The sequence below is a fragment of the Ochotona princeps genome, chromosome 8, assembly GCF_030435755.1.
Source record: "Ochotona princeps isolate mOchPri1 chromosome 8, mOchPri1.hap1, whole genome shotgun sequence".
Taxonomy (NCBI): Eukaryota; Metazoa; Chordata; class Mammalia; order Lagomorpha; family Ochotonidae; genus Ochotona; species Ochotona princeps.
Window position 1 is genome coordinate 9,542,076 of NC_080839.1, and position 21,135 is coordinate 9,563,210.

General features: G+C 43.0%; 1 protein-coding gene across 3 annotated transcripts in view; it reads left to right on the forward strand.

The window, feature by feature from the left end:
* The window catches only part of AFF3 (ALF transcription elongation factor 3), a 564,045-nt gene that overhangs the window by 282,591 nt on the left and 260,319 nt on the right, over positions 1-21,135 (forward strand). For all 3 annotated transcript variants that reach the window (XM_058667512.1, XM_058667514.1, XM_058667513.1), the window contains exon 8: positions 14,592-14,639. In XM_058667512.1, coding sequence (XP_058523495.1) covers positions 14,592-14,639 — 48 coding nt within the window. The remainder of the gene's footprint in view (positions 1-14,591; positions 14,640-21,135) is intronic.

A 21,135-nucleotide genomic window follows, 5' to 3' on the forward strand; every position in this document is an offset into this window, starting at 1 on the left:
TAGCAAATAACCTTGACAGTTTTCATTTACACTTTCTGACCTAATTTCACTGCACTTGTTGGTATTTGGTCATGAAGTGATTATTTTTCACTAACTTATTCATTCATAACCTTGGGTATGTTTTTATTAGATTGTAAGTCTTTGTACGTTTCGTTTTCCATAAACACAGTTAAAAGTTTCTCCCCTATAAAGGGAGATGTTTGATACAGAAATTTGCCTCATGATCAGTTTCATGTAATCATAATCTCTTGAGACAATACAGATACTGGAGGTTGCAGAACCATGAAGTGACCTAAGCGAGTGGTTTTTCCCCCAGCTCTTCCCTGTGGTTGGATAGTCTTACATATGGTGTTCGATGACATTGGAAGAAAACCACATTCTGTCCAAATAGACTCTTTCTGAGTAATCTCCGCATATTTAAAATGTGACCCCCTATGTCTTACCAAACTTTTGGTTTGTAAAAACTCCACCCTTTGGATTGCACCGCCCTAGGGTGTTAGATGTCCCAGTGAGGGCAGGCTTTGAAATAGCCACAGAAGACGGAGTGATGGAAGACATTAGAGGGAGCTAAAGGGTTCCTTCCTTTTCTGACGGGTGTATCTGGTGATGTTTTACCTGGAATTCACTGGTCACCAGTCACTTCTGGAGACATTTTGAAGCCAGCTCTGGGAGAGGAGAAGACAAATGTATAGATTAGCATGCAGGTTGAGATCCAGGTATCTCAATTTCTACAGGCAGACACACCCACACTGCCTTCCAATGGAACAGGTGTACTCGCTTTCAAGAAACTGAGCATTTTATGTGACTAGATGGGAAAAAATAAATACATTTCTGCTGTTACATAATTCTCTTCAAAAATACCCTTGAAGTGTTTTCCATATGAAATGGGAAAACTACATCAGTAAAGTAAAAAATGAAAATGTTGAGGACAGCATTGTGGTAGAGCAGGTTGGGCTGCCACCTGCGGCACTGGTATCCCATATGGGCATTGGTTTGAGTCCCACCTGCTCCACGTCATTCCAGCGCTTGTTAATGTGGCTGGGAAAGCAGAAAATGGGTCAAGTGTTTGGACCCCTGCCACTCATATGGAGACCTGGATAGAGTTCTACACTCCAGGCTTCACCCTGGTGTGGTGCTGGGTGGTGCAGTCATTTGTACAGTGAACCAGAGAATGAAAGTATTCACTCCCCAACTCTGACATTCAAATTAACAAACAACTAAATCTTAATGAAAATGTTATGCTTAAATGTATTTAAATATTTAAATGTTGTATTACAGAAGATCAGGTCAGAAAGACCCATTGTATTAGTCCATTTCTGTTGCTATAAGCAAATGTAACACACTGACTAATTATAATGAATGGAAGTTTATTTAATCCACAGTTCCATGAACTGGGAGGGCCAAACCAGTTTTGGCAGACTGTCTTGCTGGATGGAGTTGACTGTGCAGAGCCCCAAGACAGTGTAGGACATCAGGTGACATTAGCAGCCATAGACCAGACAGTGTCCGGGTGCCTTTTAGAAGACTCTCTCAAGAAATAACCCAGTCTTACTGGAGTTGGTGAAACTTCAGTGTTGTTCTCATTCGTGTTTCCCTGACAGTGAGGGAGCCTGAGCATTGTTTCACAGTGTGTTAGCCCTTTGAATTTGTTCTTTTAAAAAATGTTCATTTCCTTTACCTATTTCTTCACAGGGTTGTTTGTTTTGCTGTAACTGATATTCTGAAGCTCTCTGTAAATCCTGGGTGTTAGTCTCCTATTGGTTGTGTAGTGTGCAAAAATGTTCTCCCGTTCCCTTAGTTGCTCCTTCGCTTTGTTGAGCATCTTCTTTGCTGTACAGAAGCTTTGTACTTTGATGTAGTCCCATTTGTTTATTTTAGCGTTGATTGCCTGTGCTTTTGGTGACTTCTAAGAAGTCTTTCCGAATTCCTTTATCATGGAGAGTGCTTCCTATATTTTCCTCCAATAGTTGGATAGTTTCTGGGTGCAGATTTAGGTCTTTGATCCATTCAGAGCTAATTTTTGTGTAAGGTGACAGGTGTGGGTTGGGTCTTACTTTTTACCTCTGCAGGCTGCTATCCAGTTGTTCCAACAGTATTTGGACCTACTGTTGTGGATATGGGGAGAAAGGTATCCTACTTCACTGTTGATGGGAGTACATGATCACGATAGTCAGTATGGAGAGTACTAAAAGAACTGAAAATTGGCCTGTTGGATGAAATTTGCACATGAGAAAGGAATCTGTAATCCTATATTTACAGCAACACAATGTGCAATAGCAAAGACATAGGAACAACATAGATGCCAGTCCAAAGAGGAGTGGTTAAAGAAATTGTGGTACGTCTACTCCACGGAGTACTACTCAGCCATTAAAAAGTAGGAAATTCTACCATTTGCAATCAAGTGGTCCCAACTAGAGAACATTATGTTCATTGAAATAAGCCAATCCCAAAAGGACAAATGTCATATGTTCTCTCAGATATAAGGCAACTTTCATGCAAAATATGAAATCAGTAACCCTTTCAATACCGTTTTAGCTACATCTCAAGGAGTTTGATATTTTTGTTTTTATTTTCATCGATTCAAAAAAAGTTTTTGTTCATTTCCTCATGATAGGTCAGATAGTAGCATCATTTACTTCAGGAAGGTCTTTGATTTTCTTTTTCTTCAACAACACATTAGTCATTCATTAGCATGTTATTTAACTTCATGTTGTTAGTTTTCTATTTTTTTGTTGTTGTTGCTTTGTGACTTTTTATTTAAGGGGATATATAGTCACTATAGTAGAGACTGTCACATACAAATGTGAAGATACAATGCAGTGTGCATCTCTACCTCCAAATCAAAGATGAACTCCCAATGAAACTGTTGCATGTATCTTGGCAATAGGATGCTGGACTCTACCATTGTCCATGCCTACAATGTCAGGATACGCTTAAATAACAGAATGATGACTTATGACTGATTGTGAAGGAACGTACTGTTGTAATGACATGGTGGAAATTAGTCAGGGGCGGGGATTTGGGGAGGGGAAAGAGCAATTTTGGAACCTGCGAAACTGTTTCGTGGAATAATAAAATTTTTTTAAAGAAGAAAAAAGTGTATATATCAAATATGTGAAATTTGTTATTTATATAAATTAATAATCATTTAAAAGAAAGAAAAATAAAAGAAGTAACTCATTAACTCATTGATCCATGACTGAATTCATCCAAGCACAAGACCTTTACATTTTGTCTGTAACCCAATCACCTCTTAAAATCTCTACCTCTTAACCTCTCACAATAAGAAGTAGATTTCAGCATCAGTTTTGGTAGGGGCATTCAAACCATAACACATATGAACAGCATAGAATGGACAGCATATAATGGGTTGCTTAGATATTTGCCTTTTGGTGAAATGCTAAAATAAAATCAGTAGGATGTGCCAAATAGAATATCATCAAACCATATGATGCTATTTTACCATTTATAGCAGTAATTTTCACGTGTGATTTAATGAATTGACTACCTGTCTTAATGTGAGGCATGGATTAGCACAGTCTCGAGTTTCTCGAATGGGTTAATTTCTTCAGCCACATTGAATTATTCTCTCAATCTTGTGTTTCAGTTCAGAATTTTACTGTTAGAAGAAATAGTTGGTTCCTGACTATAAACAACAAAGCATTTTTCTCTTACATTCCCCTCTAGCCTTTGGTTGCAAGGGGAGAAGGAGTAGGCTGTGTGATAAGGATATCCTATCAGCCACCCTCCTCCTTACATGGATATCCTGTGTTGTTAGATTATGTGAATGAGATTGAGAGAAGTGTGACAAAGGATGTGGCGTATTTTATAAGTGTGGCTGATGCGTATCTGTCGTGGGAGGGTTAAGTGACTCCATCTTGTCACCACTGCCTTGACCTCCTGGTCCCCTGTTACTGGAAGTAGTGACTGCTCAACGGCTGTTGTAGCTCAAAGAACTCGAGGTCTTGTAAATGTCAGATTGCCAGCGGAAGCTCGTGTTTGTTGTGACTGTTCTGTGGTTTTCTCGCCCCGCGTCAACAGGGCAGTGTGGAGGATGAGCCCAGTACACAGCACTCAGGCACTTGATTGAGATGTGACTCGATATCAATTAGTGATCAGGATGCCCGGTCATCTTCCAGTTCTAATCGCTTTTTGCTGTTGGTGGGTTTTTGACGAGGTCAACTCACTGACCTCTCATGTCTCTGATAGCCAAATGCACTTTTAATTACAAGGTCTGGTGGAAATCACCAATTTTCGTTGTAAAAATACTAAAAAATTTATTGTTTTTCCAGCATTTTATTTTCACTAATATAAAATTTGTATGTACTTAAGGTATACAACTTGATTTTTTAAATTTTTATATATATATATATTTTTTTATTAATTACATTGCATTATGTGACACAGTTTCATAGGCTCTGGGGATCCCCCAACCCCTCTCCGTACCCTTCCCCCATGGTGAATTCCTCCACCTTGTTGCTGTATTACATTTCAAATTCAGTCAAGATTCTTTCATTGCAAGAGTATATCAAGCATAGAGTCCAGCATCTTATTGTCCAGGTAAATTCAACACTTTCTTGGGGAGTCCATCTCTGGTCTGAAGGCAGAGCTGGCAGAATATCATCCCGATCAATTTAAAGCCACAACATAACATCAACAACAATTTACAACACTATAGAATTAATTGACATGGTATTGAGTACCCAATATGTTAAAAAAAAATGCAAGTTCTTAAACACTTCCTGTGACTACTTCATTGACATTTCAATTTTAGTTTCTGCACAGAACCGGCTGCTATACACCTTAAAATGGCTATAGGGTACTATTCAGCTGTCTAAAAAATACTAAAAAATTTAAATGGCTAAGAGTCTGATAGAAAATTAAATTGATTGCTCCAGGTTGAACAGCCTATATCCGAGATACTTGGGACCAGAAGTGTTTTGAAATTTTGGATTGTTTTAGATTTCAGAATATTAACACACACATACTACAATAGTGAGACCTGAGTCTAAAAATAAAATTCAATTATGTTTCTTATGTACATTACCTAGAGGAAATGCAGTACAATATTTTGCCTGTGTTTTTGATTCTGGTCTGTCACATGATGTTGGGTATGGAGAATTTCCTTTATGGTCTCAGCTGGTGCTCCAAAAAATTTGGAGCATTGCAGATTTTAGCTTTCCAGATTAGGAATAGGTTCAAGCTGTAGCTCTTTAATGTTGTTGCCTCTATAGAAGATCTGAGATATCTACTGGTGATGGGAGTGGACATGTGCGGGTGTGAGGATTAGGGAAGTTGGATGGCTCACTGCTGGTTTCTATACTAGTGGGATTAAGGTGAATTTTCGTGAAGTCAATGTACGTTGCAATTCTAAGAATTTGTCCTTAGGGGAACTGATGGTTGTTAGATAAAACAAAGACATCCCTTTGTACTGTGGATATCCAGCTGACCAGAGCTGTTATTTAGAGAGCTTAAGATTATAATTTCTTCGATTGTCATTTTTTAAAAAACTATGAGTCATTCATTTATTCATTCAGCAGTTGTTGCTGATGGCCTCCTGTGTTGTTACACTTCTGCCAGGAATGATGAAAAGCATAAGAGAGATTATCTGCTGTAAAATCTGTTGTACAAGAAATGGCACCCAGGAACAGTCCTCATTTTCTTCTTGTCAGTGCAATACACTACAGACTGACCACCCCTTATCTGAAATGCTCTAACTGGGAACTAGATTGGAAGTGGGACATCTAAGGGGCAAGAACAAGGACTCTGCGATGCCAGCATTCCTGGTTCTGTCTCAACCTCCTGGGCCCCACAGCATCAGTCCCAGGTTTTGTATTTTGTCTGTAACCATCATATGAGAGAGCTACTGGATGGAGAATTTCCCATTCAGAACATGTTGTTTCAGTACCCAAAAAGTTGCGGATTCTGCAACATTGCAAGTTATGAACATTCATATTATGGATACTTAATCTGGTTTTGTTAATAGCTACAACCATATTTAAAACTATATGTTTGTGGGCCCGGCGGCATGGCCTAGCAGCTAAAGTCCTCGCCTTGAAAGCCCCGGGATCCCATGTGGGCACCGGTTCTAATCCCGGCAGCTCCACTTCCCATCCAGCTCCCTGCTTGTGGCCTGGGAAGGCAGTCGAGGACGGCCCAAGGCATTGGGACCCTGCACCCGCTTGGGAGACCTGGAGGGGGTTCCTGGTTCCTGGCTTTGGATCGGCGTGTACCGACCCGTTGCAGCTCACTTGGGGAGTGAAACATCGGATGGAAGATCTTCCTCTCTGTCTCTCCTCATCTCTGTATATCCGGCTTTCCAATAATAATAAATCTTTAAAAAAAAAACTATATGTTTGTGGCCAACATTGTGGCAGATAAAGACACCATTTGTGATGTCAGCATTTTGGGGATGCTGATTTGAGTCTTGGCTACTCCACTTCATATCTAACTCCCTGTTAATAGCCCAGGAAAAACAGTGGAAGATAGCCAAAGTCCTTGGGTCCCTGCCACCCACGTGGGAGACCAGGAAGAAGTTTAAGCTGCTGGCTTCCACCTGGCACAGCCCTGACCTTTTGCAGACAATTGCCCAATGAACCAATGCATGGAAGATTTCTCTCTGTCTGGCTGGCTGCCACTACTTTTAAATAAATAAATAAATGGGTTTTTTTAAAGATTTATTTATTTTCACTGGAAAGTCAGATTCACAGAGAGAAGGAGAAACGAGCCAGGCCAATCAGGAGCCAGGAGCCTGCTCCAGGTCTCTCAGGCAGGTGCAGGGTCCCAAGACATTGGGCCATCCTCCACTGCTTTCCCAGGCCACAGGCAGGGAGCCAGAAGGTAAGTGGAGCAGCCAGGACACGAATCAGTGTCCACATGGGATCCCACTGCATGTAAGCCACTAGGCCACTATACTGGGCCCATAAGTAAATCTTTTTAAAAAAATCGATGTTGGAAGCAGAGAAAGGGAATGGGGAGAAACTGCTTTTTGAGTGCTGAGTTTTGACTTGTAATGATGGAAATGCCTTGAAAATAGACGGAGGTGATTCTGACCTACGTACTGCATACCAGTAAACTACAGCTTGTTTATTATGACTATATGGAGAACTACAGAACTGTCTTTTGTTTATGTGCATTTATTAACCTCCCTTCAAAGTAAAGTGGACTCTTTTGGATATTTCTAAGTTTATTTTCAAAACTGTTACCTGAAATATTTATGTCTGCTTATTTCCCTGATGAATGTGATTTTGAAAAAATGATTCTAACTTGAAATATTAAATCCCTTTCACATTCCTAGGTACCACTAATTGTTATCATTATATAAAGTATGTTTGTTCATCAATTGAAAAGGGCCAGCATGGTGGCAGGCAAAGCCTCTGCTTGTGGCACCGGTATGTCATGTGGGTGCTGATTTGAATCCTGATAGATCCACTTCCAATTCAGCTCCCTGCTAATGACCTGGGAAGGCAGTGGAGGATGGCCCAATTCCTTTGGCCCTGGCAGCCTCTTGGGCAAAAACTTCAAATACCAGCTTCAGATAAGCTGACCTGTGGCCATTGCAGCCATTGGCGAGTTCACCAGAGAAAGGAATCTCTCTATATATAACTCTGGTATCCAAGTAAAAAATAAGAATTCCCCTGCCAGCTGCAGCTCTAGCACCTGTCAGCATATGTATGAGCCAGGACTAAGGGTAAGCCATGATGGGCTAGGTTCTTGCCACTCGCTGGTACACATAAGAGCTAGAATGGATGCAGCCCAGGCAGGCTAGGTCACAGTACTCACTGTTAAGTTCTGAGGCTGGGAGCAGGCCTAGTGTTAGAACTGTGCCCCCCCGCCACTGGGCTGCAGTTTCTGCTGGTGATCATGAGAGCCAGGACTTGGGTGGGCCAGGCTTATTGAGGAGCAGTATGTGTCGACATACATGCGGGCCAAGTCTAGGGGCAGGGCAGACTGAGCTAAACTACAGCACCCAAGGGTGTGCATGAGTGTCACATGGGATGTGGGACAGATCAGTGTGGGCCACGGCACATGCTGGCACATGTGAAAACAGTAGCTAGGGTCAGGCCTGGTAGGGAAACCCCCTGACCAGACTGGAGCACCTGCTGGTATATGTGAAGACTGGTCCTATAGTGGGCTAGATTGGGCTAGGCCAGGCCAAAGCACCCATCAGTTCATGTGAGAGATGGCACTGAGGGAAGAACCCACCAGGCAGCTGCATTCACCTGTGTGTGCGTTAGCAGGTGCAGGTGATAGATCAAACCTGACCCTACACTGGCACACGCAAGAATTAAGTCAGAGGTCACCCTAGGCGAAGTTTCTTTGAGGGTATCCCCAAGTAGAGGATTGTACTGAAATCCCAGTGACAGGGAAAATCACAATATATGTGGTCTGACCTTAGAGTGCATGTATTGGGAATGGGCCTCCTCAGTTGCTGATGTGTGTACAGGGAACAGCATGCCCAAATGCACACAGGAGACCTGACAAACCAGCTCATCTAGGCCAGTAGAGGACATCAAGTGCCTTGTCAGAGGATGGAGTGTAGAACAGGTTGGACATTTCTTCTGGCCAAGCTTTGCAGCATGTTCGTGGATCTGTGGATGCGCCAAGGTGGACTTGGTCAGCGATTAGAAGCTTGAAAAGATTTTTCTCAAGCCTTGTGCAAAGAAGCTGAGATCTCAGAACTATCACAACCATTCAAGTTACACTCAGAACACTTCTCAACCTCAGGGTCTCTAAGGTGTCATCAAGGGACTGTCCTCAACTCTGCACCAATGTGGTTTGACAGCAAGGGGTGGCCCCCCTTCACTTCCTCACTGCAGACAAAGGAGAAAAAAATGGAAACATCTGTCCCACCCCCTTTGCTCCATATCTTGACCAATCTCACCCTAATAGAGACCCACATGGGTGTGCATCCCTCTCAACTATGTAAACAATATTAAAAACTAAATTACATTTTAATCTTTAAAAAGAGAAATCTATCATGCAAGGATATGAAATTCTTTTTAAAAATCTTAAATTTCTCTTTTTTCTCCCCCTAAATGATATTGGTCTTTCATTAACTGTTAATAACTTGAGTATCTTTGATGATATTTTACACTGGATGAAAAAATAGATGCGGATTAGTTAACTAAAAGTCTGAAATACTTCACTCTAAAACTATCTGACTTGAAATTTTACTTTATTGATATCTTTTTTTGCCATAAGTCACTTTTTTCAGAAACTTTATTAGTACTGTGTTTTGTTCTAATATTACTACCAAATATCATCTCTAATGCTTTCCATTAAAGTCATCTTATCCCCTTCCATGACAAATTATGTGTACTTTTTGGATTTTTTATTGAATAAATTTGTAAATGGCTTGTCTGTTGTACTATGTTGTATATTCATATTTTATTTTGTTTTTCAGAAACTGTATTTTGTCCTTACAAACTTCGCTGGCTCTTTATCCCATAAATATTTCATTTGTTTATCTCTGTTGTTTTTGTCCTTTGCCTTCTTTGTATTTCTCTCTTAACCTTAGTCTTCTAATTGACTATTTAGTACCTAAACTTCCACTAAAGAAAATAACAAAAGGTTTTATTGTCTGAATTCATCCTTAAGATAATCTTTGCCGACATCTCATAATTTCGTTTTGCTTTCTGTTAATATGATTTTTAAAATCAATATAAAATGACTGGAGTTTTATTAGTCTTCATTGCATTTAATGTAGAGCTGCACGTGTTAGGTAACTTCGTGGGTTAGAAATCTGGCTTTAAAAGAGTATCAATCTCTATGGAATTGTACCATAAAATTTAAAATGAAAAATAAAAATTAAAAAAAAAAAGAAAAGAATGACCAAGAACAATCAATAGACATTTGGCCTAGCTAGGTTAAGGCCCTGCTTGAGATGTCTACATTCTCTATCCTCGTGCCTGGTACAGGTGTGAACACTGCTCCCCGATTCCAGATTCCTGATGGTGTTAGCACTTGGAGTCACCTGGTGACCTGACACGCAAATAAATGAATCAATGTTTAAAGGAAAAATCTTGAGGAAAAAAAAAAACTCCTTGAAACTCTTGAAGCTTTTTCTGCAGCTCAATGTTGGCTTTTCCAGCAGCTATCTCACGCATCTGAGCAATGTGTGGTTCTTCAGCATTCCAAGTGGGCCCTATTTACCAACTGAGCTTTATTTACTTTGATTGGTTTTGTTTGTTTGTTTGCACATTCTCTATCATGTTCCATAGATTGGTTTTGTTTGTTTTGTTTTTGGTGCTTTTGTCTACTAGAAAAAATAGTAAAGAAAAACTTCTAAGCATAGTAATTCATTTTCTCTTCCCTTTCCCCCTGCAGATCATATTTCACTGTTTTGTTAACAACCTGATTAATTTTTGCCTCATTCTGCATTAGGCTTTCCAATTATCATCTTTTTCATTTCTTCATTGCATTCTTCAGTGGGTGTGTATGTATTTGTGTGTGTGTGTGTGTGTTTGTGCATGCATGAGACAGAGTAGGGGTAGAGCTAACCTGTCTTTGGTTGGTGTTAATGTGGCCACTGTGTGTCATTGTTTAGCCTTTTCTGGTTCCTTTTGCCTGCCATTCTTCTCTGTGTGTAAATGTCTGGAACACCAATGGAAACTCTAGGCACAGAGAGGAAGCACAGGATGTGAGGACTGGAGTAAGAGATGTGCTGACGCTAGGGGATTAAGCAAATGTAGATCAGGGGTACAGCTGGGGGAGCTGGGAAACGGTCCTAGCAAAGAGACATGTCAGGTTAGGTGTGAGGTGGTATGAATTTGAGAGAACTGGCTGCTCGCCCTCTGCCCACAGGTGACCCTGTCCCAAAAGGTGAGGCAGAGAACACAGGTAGAAGGATAGGACTTCCCATAGAGTCATGATATCCTGAATGTGGGCTCATATCCTTGCCAAATGTTTTTGCGGCATCGAGGACACCCTGATTGTTTTTACCTCTTTCAACTGCAAGCAGGACTAGTGAGATTTACTTTAAAGTGATTCTTGTGGAATACTAAGGAGTGTTCATGAGATAAACAACTTGGAAATGCTTGAGGGTCTTTTGAGTGCTTGCAGGCAAAGTATTGTGAGTTTAGATTGTGTGTGTGTGTGTGTGTGTGTGTGTGTGTGTGTCTTTGAGAGGCCGATAAACAGAGAGCCTTCACTGAGGAGTCATACTTGGTGTGTTCTGACAACCACAGCTGAGCTGGGACAAAGCCAGGAGCCAGGAACTCAATCCAGACCTCCCACATGGGTGGCAGTGATCCAAGTACTTGAACAGTACCACTGCCTCCCAGGGTGTGCATTAAGAACTAGCTGGAGTCCAAAGCCAAGTGATCAAATCTAGGCATTGCAACCTGAGACGCTAACGACTTAGGCTAAGCTCACCAAGTCTTTATTTTGAAATCAAAGCGCCATGTGACATGTGCCTTAGAAAGTGCTTTGCAAGACCTTGGATTTCCCATGGATTGGATCAAGCTGTTTTCCCTAAGTCGCACTTCGCCCAGTGCCCTGTGCTGGGCATGGTCATGAGACATTGCTGCTGCTGTCAGGGGCAGGGTTTTTGTCTATTTCTTGAGTTCTACCTACCCACAGCTCTCTACCTTACCTCTCCCTGGCCGAGTGGGTGGTGTGTATGTGAGTGGTAGGATCGGGAGGAGCCCATGACTGGTTGCAGAGGAGGAGGCAGGGGGTGGATGCTGCTTTCTAATTGAAGGGAGTCGGAGGTTGCACGAGGTGAGACTGTTACAACAGATTTCAAAATGTAATGATGGGAAAATGAGATGGGTTCATCAAAGTAGGAGTAAATATGGAATAACAGCTTAACAACTCAGTGGGAAACAACAGCTACAAACCCTCAGAAAACAGAGTAATTAAAATTTACATTGTGTAGCCTTCTTCTCAGTGGGTACCTTTGCAAGGGAAGCAATAACTCTGTGGTGAAAATATAAACCCAGATTGGGAGATGTAAATCACACACATGTGTTAAATCTTGTGCTTAAACATGGAAAGTTTTCAGAATGCATGTATAATCAAAGCTCAAAATTATAGCTCAAATGAAGAAGGCCCTTCTATCTCCATTCCCTACAGCCCTTGCCCACTGCTGCCGCTCTGTGCCTTGGGAAAGGATGAGCCTGGAGTCCCCCTTCCCATCTCAGGGGACACGCATCCTTATCTCTGAGAAGGGATACTAGCCCTGACCCTTTCTTCCCACTTCTTTCCTCTTCCTTCCACCTACGGTTGACACGTGTGCTGCTATAGGCTAGTGAAAAGCATTGACTAAGTGGGTGATTGGCAGCAGGGAAGGAAGGAGGAAATGGACCCAAATACTGTCTATTTTCATTTTTATACGGGTGTTTTCTCAGTCGGGTCAAATTTTAAGACATAATTTATTATTTGTTTAGTTATTTCAGAGGCAAGGAAAGATGAAGCTCTCCTCTGCTGGTTCACTCCCTATATGCCAACAATAGCCAAAGTTGTACTAGGCCAACGCCAGGAGCCAGGAACCCACTCCAGGTCTCCAAGGAGGATTGCATGGACCTGTAACCTACTGCCTTCCCAGAGTGAACATTTTCAGGAAATACAATAAGAGCAGAGCCAAGACTCAAAGCCAGGCAAAGGAGGCAGATGCTATAACCACTGAGTCAAACATCAACCCCAGAATTCTTTTTATTTCTCTACCTTTAAGCACAAAAGTTGCCTTGATGTAAGCAATTCTATGATTTGTGCTTAGGGAGACAGCAGGAGAGAGTAAAATATCACTGAACCAATGTAGAAAACTAATGTGTCGATTCTACAGTGACTGCCTCTTGCAGCAGGAATGATTTTGGGCAAAGTCCTTCCCTTCTTCCAGCTGCGATTTCCCTTCCTGCTACTGTTAATGGTTCAGCTGAAATAAATTCATGGTGCCTTGCTGTTCAAACTTCCTTCTTTTTAAGATTTACTAATAATTTTTCTTGCAAAGTCAGATATACAGAGAGGGGGAGAGTCAGAGAGGAAGATCTTCTATCTGTTGACTCACTCCCCAAGTGACGGCAACTGCCAGAGGTGCGTTGATCCGAAGCCAGAAGCTTCTTCTGGGTCTCCCACATGGGTGCAGGGTCCCAATGCTTTGGGTCGTCCTCGACTGCTTCCCCAGGCCACAAGCAGCAAGCTGGATAGGAGGCGGTGCTGCTGGGATTAGAGTCGTTGGCCATATGAGATCCTGGTGCATTCAAGGCGAGGACTTTTAGCCACTAGGTTATGGCACCAGGCCCTGTCCAAACTTTCTATATTCCTGTGTTCTGCTTCAGATGGAGCTCCGGGATCCAAACCAATACCATACCTTTCCTGACTCTTCAGGGGACATATTGCCATTGGGAAGATCCAATGTATTCGTTTCTAGAAAAAGTCCATGCCATAATTTAAGACAAGGACTTCCTGGGACAGTTGTTGGGAGTCCCTTATTTTGGCTTTATTAATGGTACCTTCTCAGCTTGACAAGGAGCCTTCCTGTTAGGGTGCAGCCTGGCCTCTTTCCTAGTGTGGGGGACAGGATACTTCAGAGGGAATGCTCTACCTCCAGCAAAGGGGTTGGCCAACACTACAGATTTGAGGGTGCCAAGGTGGAGCCTCTGATAAAAATCCTTCAAATACACTAAACTCCTAGAGCTCTCTGCTGATCGGCCTGCAGTACTTCAGATATCTAGGGCATAAGTTTGTTGATATCTCTACTAACAGATCTTTGTTGGTACACCCCATATGGTGTGAGGCACAGTACAGAAAGAAGAAGAACCCCTGGATTCATAGAGAGGATGATCTAGCAGGGGGAGCTACTGTGGGATTGCTGATTGATGAATCACAGCCGTGGGGAGGATCACAGGGAAGTAAATGTGGTGTAGCGTGATTGCCAGGGCTGGGAATGGCTGCCCTGGTGAAGCCATGGGTGTGTGTGATGGGAGGGATGACTTTCACCAGCACAGTTTCCTATCCCTGCAAAAGCATGTCCTGGGCTAAGGGCTGTGAGACAGTCACCAGACGACCACCTCTGGAAGGCTAACTGTCCTTCCCAATTTCAGCTGTGGGCCAAAGCTGCAGGGATCCCTGGACTCCACCCCCTCCCCCCGACTCACACACATACACACAGCACAGGGCAGCATAGGTTACAGCAGAGCCATGGGTGGTACAGTCTGTAAGAGTTCCAAATGAGCACAGTTCACTCCTGCATCATGTTCTAGACCTAGGACCTGCTCTGCTCACTCTCCATGGTGCCTGAGCCCTGACCGTTACAGCAGAGCCATGGGTGGTACAGTCTGTAAGAGTTCCAAATGAGCACAGTTCACTCCTGCATCATGTTCTAGACCTAGGACCTGCTCTGCTCACTCTCCATGGTGCCTGAGCCCTGACCGTCTGGAGCCAGTAGGCATGGTGCTGCAGACTGCAGGTGGGGACAGGCAGCAAGACTAGTGGGAGCCAGCAGGGAAAGGAGCAAGTCCCAGGGAAGGCACCCCGTAGTCCAACTCTGGACAGATAGTCTCCCCAGTTCAGAGCTAACATGTTAACTTCTCTTTGTGACACTGTATTTCTTCCATTGGGCTGAACTTTTGCATTTTATTTGCTTTCAGGAGAACAGAGCTGCAGAAAGCAACAGCTGTGTTGAAGAAATAATTCGGGTAAGGATATTCTTTTAAGCATCTTGGCATGCTTGGGCCTGGATTTGCACATAGAAAGGAAGCGTGCAGCTGCATGGTCATAGGGGAGCCATGATTGGCTGGCTGTTTGGCATGTATTTTCTTTAAGGGAAATCATGATGCTGTGTGGCATGATACTTCCTTTAGAACTGAGTTTCCTCCCACCCCGGTGCATTTGCACAGGCTGGGGTGAATGCGTGTGGAACAATTAGCTGGCAGACGTAGTCTGGCTGACAGACACAGTTACTCGTCGCCTTAGTAGTCTATGCTTTGCCAATCAGGACGAGACTAGCTTGCGACTTTTCTCCTGAACATGGCTGGGGTCGCAGGCTCCTGGCAGAGGGCATGCCTTCCTGATCAGTTGTGGCGCTGTTGCTCCCTGTGTGCCTGGGTTATCACTGTTCTCCCAGTGAGGCTCCTGTCCAGGGGCCCACCAGCCTGACCTAGGGTGGGTCGTTCCAGCACATTCATGTGTTTCTGAGTGTTGGGCCTTCCAGTGAAGATGTCATCATCAGGTGATAATGTATCTTCTCTGCTCATATTTTTTCAGGGGAATAACCTAATGATTTAAGTTCTCAGGAAACTGATACCATGCTAGGCAAAACACCAAGATTACACCATATGGTAGGGCAGTTTCTTCTAAAAGTAAAGCACACACACAACTTTAACATCTTTCTAACTTTTGGACATCCTACATACTTTTTTCTCGAATTGCTGGTGCATTACAGTAATACTATATATTTTTACATTACAAGCTGCTTTTCAAAAGCAGGATTTTTTTCTTTCTCGAAAACATTGGTCCATAAATAAATTTATTTCCAAATTCAATAGAATAATTCATTGAAATTTCATTTTGTTGAATACAAACTAAGTTTGCTTTTTGGCAGAGGTTTTGTTTCTTTTTTATTTTTTAATAGAAAACAAATAGCACAGGTCATTTGACTTCTGACACTTAAGTATGTATTAAATACAATCTATATTGCATTCTTTGTCTCTATTCTAGGCCTCTGTTTTAGGTTAAAATGATGTAAAATGCTGATAACTTCCTGTTTTATTTTGTTTTGCTTTTTGCTTCCAACATAGTTTCATGTTTAGATTACAGATATTCTTTGGCTTTAGATTTATTTATTTATCAGAAAGATTTGAAGAGAGAGTGGGAGAGACCTCCCATCTGCTAGTTTACTCTCCAGATGGATTCAGTCCCCAGGGCTGAGCCAGGTCAAAGCTTAGATCCGGAAGCTTCTTCCAAGGTCTCCCTTCTAGGTGGCAGGGCAATCTTTGCTCCTTTTTCCAGGCCATTAGCAGGAAGCTGGATTGGAAGTGAAGCAGCCAGAACATGAGCTAGTGTCTGTAGGGGTTACTGTTGTGGTAGCAGGCAGCTTTTCCTGCTATATCATAGCTCTGGCCTCCCCAAATATTCTAGTTTTAAGCTATCATACTTTGATGGTTGGTAGTGTGGTGTCCATGTCTGGAAGCTAATTATACCAGAATACACCAACTCCCTGTTTTTCCCAAGTGGGAAAAAGTCTCCCTCTTGGCCTTACTGAGAGCATGAAATAGCTAAAATGTGTCACTTGAGCTTTCCCTTCCACTCTCCAAGTAGGAGTTGAAGTTTGAATAAAGACTTGAGCAATCCACTCCGAATAATGCAGTTTAGGTAAAGTAAAATTCAATTACAATAAATTGGAATGTTGCCATCAATTTTTTTATCGAAAGAGTCTTGATGACTGCCTTATGCCTTCCTCCCCTCTTCAGCTCCTCACAACGCTGACTTCTGTAATAATCTCCCACACTTGCGTGGCCCTCTACCTCTGCCTGCCTTGAATCAGGTGTGAAATAGGGGAGGAAAGAGAGGTGGGCCCTGGTTGGGTGTGTATGTGCAAGGTTGAGGAACCCACGTGTGTGCCAGAGGGCAGTGGAGCTGTGGCGTTTGTTAGACAGCTGAGCTGCCCGAATTCCACCCTTTCCAGCATCCAGGAGGTTGACCAGGTTTGGAAGGAACATCAATGGAAGACACTGGTGCCGGGGTGCCCTCGGTCCCCCAGGGGCTAGTAGTTACTGATGTGTGGGGAGCTTCCAGAGGATACTGTCAGTATACCCAGGTTACCTGGAATGTCCTTCTGGGTTTCAACAGCCCCCCACTATTCGTTACTTCTCCTCTTATCCCCTCCTCCAGAAGGCTCCTTCTCTGTCCCATCCTGTCACATTTTTTGTGTATTCTGTCACATGTCACTCTCTGGCCCCAGAGTCTGGAATTTAGAATTCATAGTTTTGTTGAATGAATGGATAAATAAGTGCAAGAATCCCCTATAGGAACTGGTGAATGACATTGTGGTGTTTCACAAACAAATCCTATTTGCTGTCAGTCAGGAATGTGATGATCTTTCTGATGTGGGGTTTCCATGGACAGTCTTTGTAAAGCCCATGTTCCCGATCAATTTCTCTGCTTCTGTGGTCAACCTGTTGTGGCCAAGGTCACCAGAAGTAACTGGTGGTTTTCTCTTGTAGTTGAGGAGCAGAGGAAGGTTATGAAAAATGCCTGAAAGTGGTGAAAATGGGGTGCTTGTGTCACTTTGACATTAGAGATATTGGAAGGAAAATGGTGGGTCTAAGTACAGATGTCCCTTCTTGCCCCCATGGAGCTGACAGTCTGCTTGAAGAAACACACTAGCTTTTTATTATTGTTGATTTTATGTAGAGATGGTGAATAAATTTCACAAGATAGATTTAGAAGCTTAGGGACCCCTCCCACTCCTCTTCTCTCTGTCCCGCTTTTTTCCTCTAATTTTTGCAATGGTATATTTTCATTTCTCTTCAATCACGAACTTAGTACTCTAGTAGGTAAAGACATCAAAACTTGCCAGGTAGAGGAAAAAAAAAGAAAAGCAAAATGAAAGTTCTATTATTCCTCAGGAGTATAGACAAAGGTTGTAAACAGTATTCAAATCCTAGGATTTTAGTCTAGTTTGTGAAGATTACATTTTTTTACAATTTGTGTGTATTTGTTGTCACAGATCATATATATTTGTCTTTGGGGGATTGACTTATTTCATGAAGCATAATAGTTTCTAAGTGGGTCTATGTTTCACAAGACAAAATTTCATTCTTTTTATGGCTGAATAGCATTTCATAGTGTGTATAAATGTGTATACCCTAATCTGTTGGTCAGAATGTAAACTAGTGCAACCATTACGGGAGACAGTATGGAAATTCCTCAAATATCTGTAAATAGATCTGTCAGATGATTTAGCATACCATGTTGGGAATATATCCAAACGAAATGAAACCTCCCTACCAAAGAGTTATTGGTATCTCTCTATTTATAGCAGCACAATTCACAATAGCTAAGATAGAGAATCAACCCCAGTGCCCATTATGACTGGATGAAGCCCGTAGCTTCTTTAAAGGTCTTGTAAAACAAGCATGAAGGGGCAAGCATTTGGTGCAGTGGCTGAGTCACCACTCGGGACCCCTGAATCCTGTATATGGGAGCTTGGATCAGTTTCTGGTTGCTCTACTGTGACCCAGCTTCCTTGGCGACAGAAGACAGTTGCTTCAGTAGTTGCTTTGCTGCCACAGACATGGGAAACCCTGATTGCCAGGTTGAATTCCAAGCCCTGTTTTTATCCTGGGCATTTGGAGAATGACTCAGTGGGTTAAAGATATCTCCCTCCCTTTCTTCCTCGCTATATCCAACTCTTTAATTTTCAATAAAAGTTTTAAGAGGCTTTGAAACAAAAAACTCTGTGACCAATTCTCAGGTTATGAGAGCTTGCTGTAGGGCAGGTAGCCTACTGTGGGATCGAGAATGGCTTCTTTGAAGAAGGACATTTGAAGTGGTAGGTAGAGGATGCATAGACAGTCTACCCGAAGAAGCCATGTGGGAAGGTTCCAAGGAAAGGTGAGGTGGAAGAGCTTGGTTTGCTCATGACCCTGGTAGGACAAGCAGCACCAGGGTGGCTGAAGAGTAGAAAGCTAAAGCTAGGCAAGGGAGGTGGGGGAGCAGAGAATGCTGAGCCCTTATTAGCAATGTTCAGGATCCTGTAGACAGTGGAGAATGATGCAGTCACAAGCGCATTCCTCTGGCTGCTGTGGAACTAGATTAAGGGAGAAGAGGCAAAGGAGGAGGAGGAAGAGGAGGGTGTGGGAGCTTACTAAAGGAAAGGAGCCTGGTGATGCTGTCCGACCTGGGGAGCATTAGATGAGATCCTGGTTTGGGAGGGAGGCGGGAGGGATCCAGTCATCAGTTTGATCCTAGCTGGCAGAGGCTTGACGTGTCTTTAAGATACAGGGGTAAACCTGGAGAACAGAGAACTCAGAGCAGAGGTGTGAGCTGCAGGCCAGCTTTCTGGATGAGTTTGTGTGACATTGGTTAGTAAATGGGTTAAAGAGAGCCTGGAGGCCACAAAGGAATCACAGCCTCAATCCTGACTTTTAAAGACCAAGGAAAGGAAGTTGCACTGTCAGAAGTGGGAGGGAGTGACCAGAGAAACAGAACAGAAACTGGACAGGGAAAAGTCAGCATCCAGTGGAAGTGAATTTCAAATTCTCCACTGTTCAGTGTTGGAGAGGATAGGGAGGACGCAGATCTAAGAGCCGTCCAGTGAGTTGTGCAACGGGGAGCCCCTTTGGAGTGCTGTGGCTGTGGTGTGGGGTGGCAGAAGGCAGAATGCGTGAGTCTGGAGACCCCTAGTGAGGAAAGGCTGTAGTTCCATTGGGTTCTTGCCGCCTGTGCCCAGGGCAGTTACCCAGGGGAGCAGTGCTGAGGTTGAATGCTCACCGTGTCTGCCACACTGATTCTCCTGGCACTGTGTAGCTGCCCTGTGAAGTGAATACTGACCAGCCCCAGCTGACACGTGGAGAAGCTCAAGTGAGGGGAAGGGCAGCATGGCTTGCCCAAAGCCACATGGCCAGCAGCTAGTGGCAGGGCTGGGATTTTTGACAAAGGCCTTTGCTTCCAGCCCAGTCTCCGTCCACTAATCTGCTGTCTGCAGGTACCCCTGGTCCATTGATGGAGCCACTCCAGCATTTTGTCCTAAAAGGGAAGTTTCCTGTTGGCACTGCTAATGCTTCGTCATGCGTGTCTAGCCACCCACATCAGTCTCGTCTTCTCTTCTATTTTACCCGTGCTGAGACGACTGTCTTCAAGTCCTTTGAATATTGCATTGCATTCTAATGTATCATTAACATTCTCAGAGTAAAACTTTAAAAAGAATCTAGAATATAAGCAATGTGTGTATAATTGTGAAATGAGAACTGAGTTCTGTGAAGGTGGGTGGAAAGGACTGAAAACTCTGCCATAGCTGACATGTTGCTAACAGTTTACTAAGTCATGCCCCATTTCATTCTGAGAAGATCTGATGCTATAACATGTAGATTCTGTTGCAGCATCATTTGTTCATGTAGCATGGCGTTGCCTTTGTTCAGCAACCGACATCTGTTTGTGCAACTGGGATGTATGGTGCACAGGTATTGTCCATGTCAGCTTAAGATGGCACTTGTCAAGGAGGTCACCTCCTGTGACCTAGAGAACCTTCGCAGTTAAGAGGCCAGAATTTTTGAGTTTGGGGTTGGGCTTAAGGAATGAATATCAAAACAACTTCGCTTGTCTAAATAATTAATTAAAAACAACTTCAGTGACTTGTGTGAGCAGATTGGCTTCCCCACATTCATCTTTAGTCACTAATTTAATTCCTTTATTTCATAAAACTATTCATAGTGGGTATTTAAATAGAGATGCGTTTCTGCATAGACAAAGGGAATGAGTGGCGCTTCTTTGATTCTGGATACCCAGACCAGTTGTCTGACATTCTAATTGAACAGACTTCAAGCAAGTAAAGGGACCTATTCTGTGCTTAGTTCTTCCGGAAGCTGAGGTGCCTCCTGGATAAAATTGTCAGCGGTGGTCCCAGGGAACGTGGGGGTCATGCTGTCACACAGAATGCACGTAGTTTTGGTGCCTCACGTGTGCAGACGCTGCAGGGTGGCATAAGAGAGGCCTTGTGTTCACACGACTACATGCTTCTTAACCCAAGGGAGAACAGAGGAGCTGCTCTCTGCCTATGGGAAAACAGAACAAAGAGATGACTTGTTTTAAATGACCTCCCAGGGTCATTGGTGGTGGAGCTGGACCTGGGTCAAATCTCTCCTGTTTCAGCCCAGACAGGCAGGCTCTTGGCCTAGCTCACATGATTGCTTTTATAAATTATTTCATTTGTTCCACTCGGTAAAGATTTCATTTGTGACGAAATGAAGTTCACCAGTGACAAAATCTGTCCCAACACACCCTGTTCATAGATCCTATTACTACTGGTAGTTCAATAAAATCAAAACAAAAAGCAAACCTGAGTTAGACCTGGAAAAACTCAGCAAACAAAGCCTGCAGGTGAATGATTTAGTTCACTTTATAGTGCTTTGTTTTGTTAGCTTTTCACATTTGGCCATTTGAATGGCCAGCAAAAGAAACACTTCCTTTTTC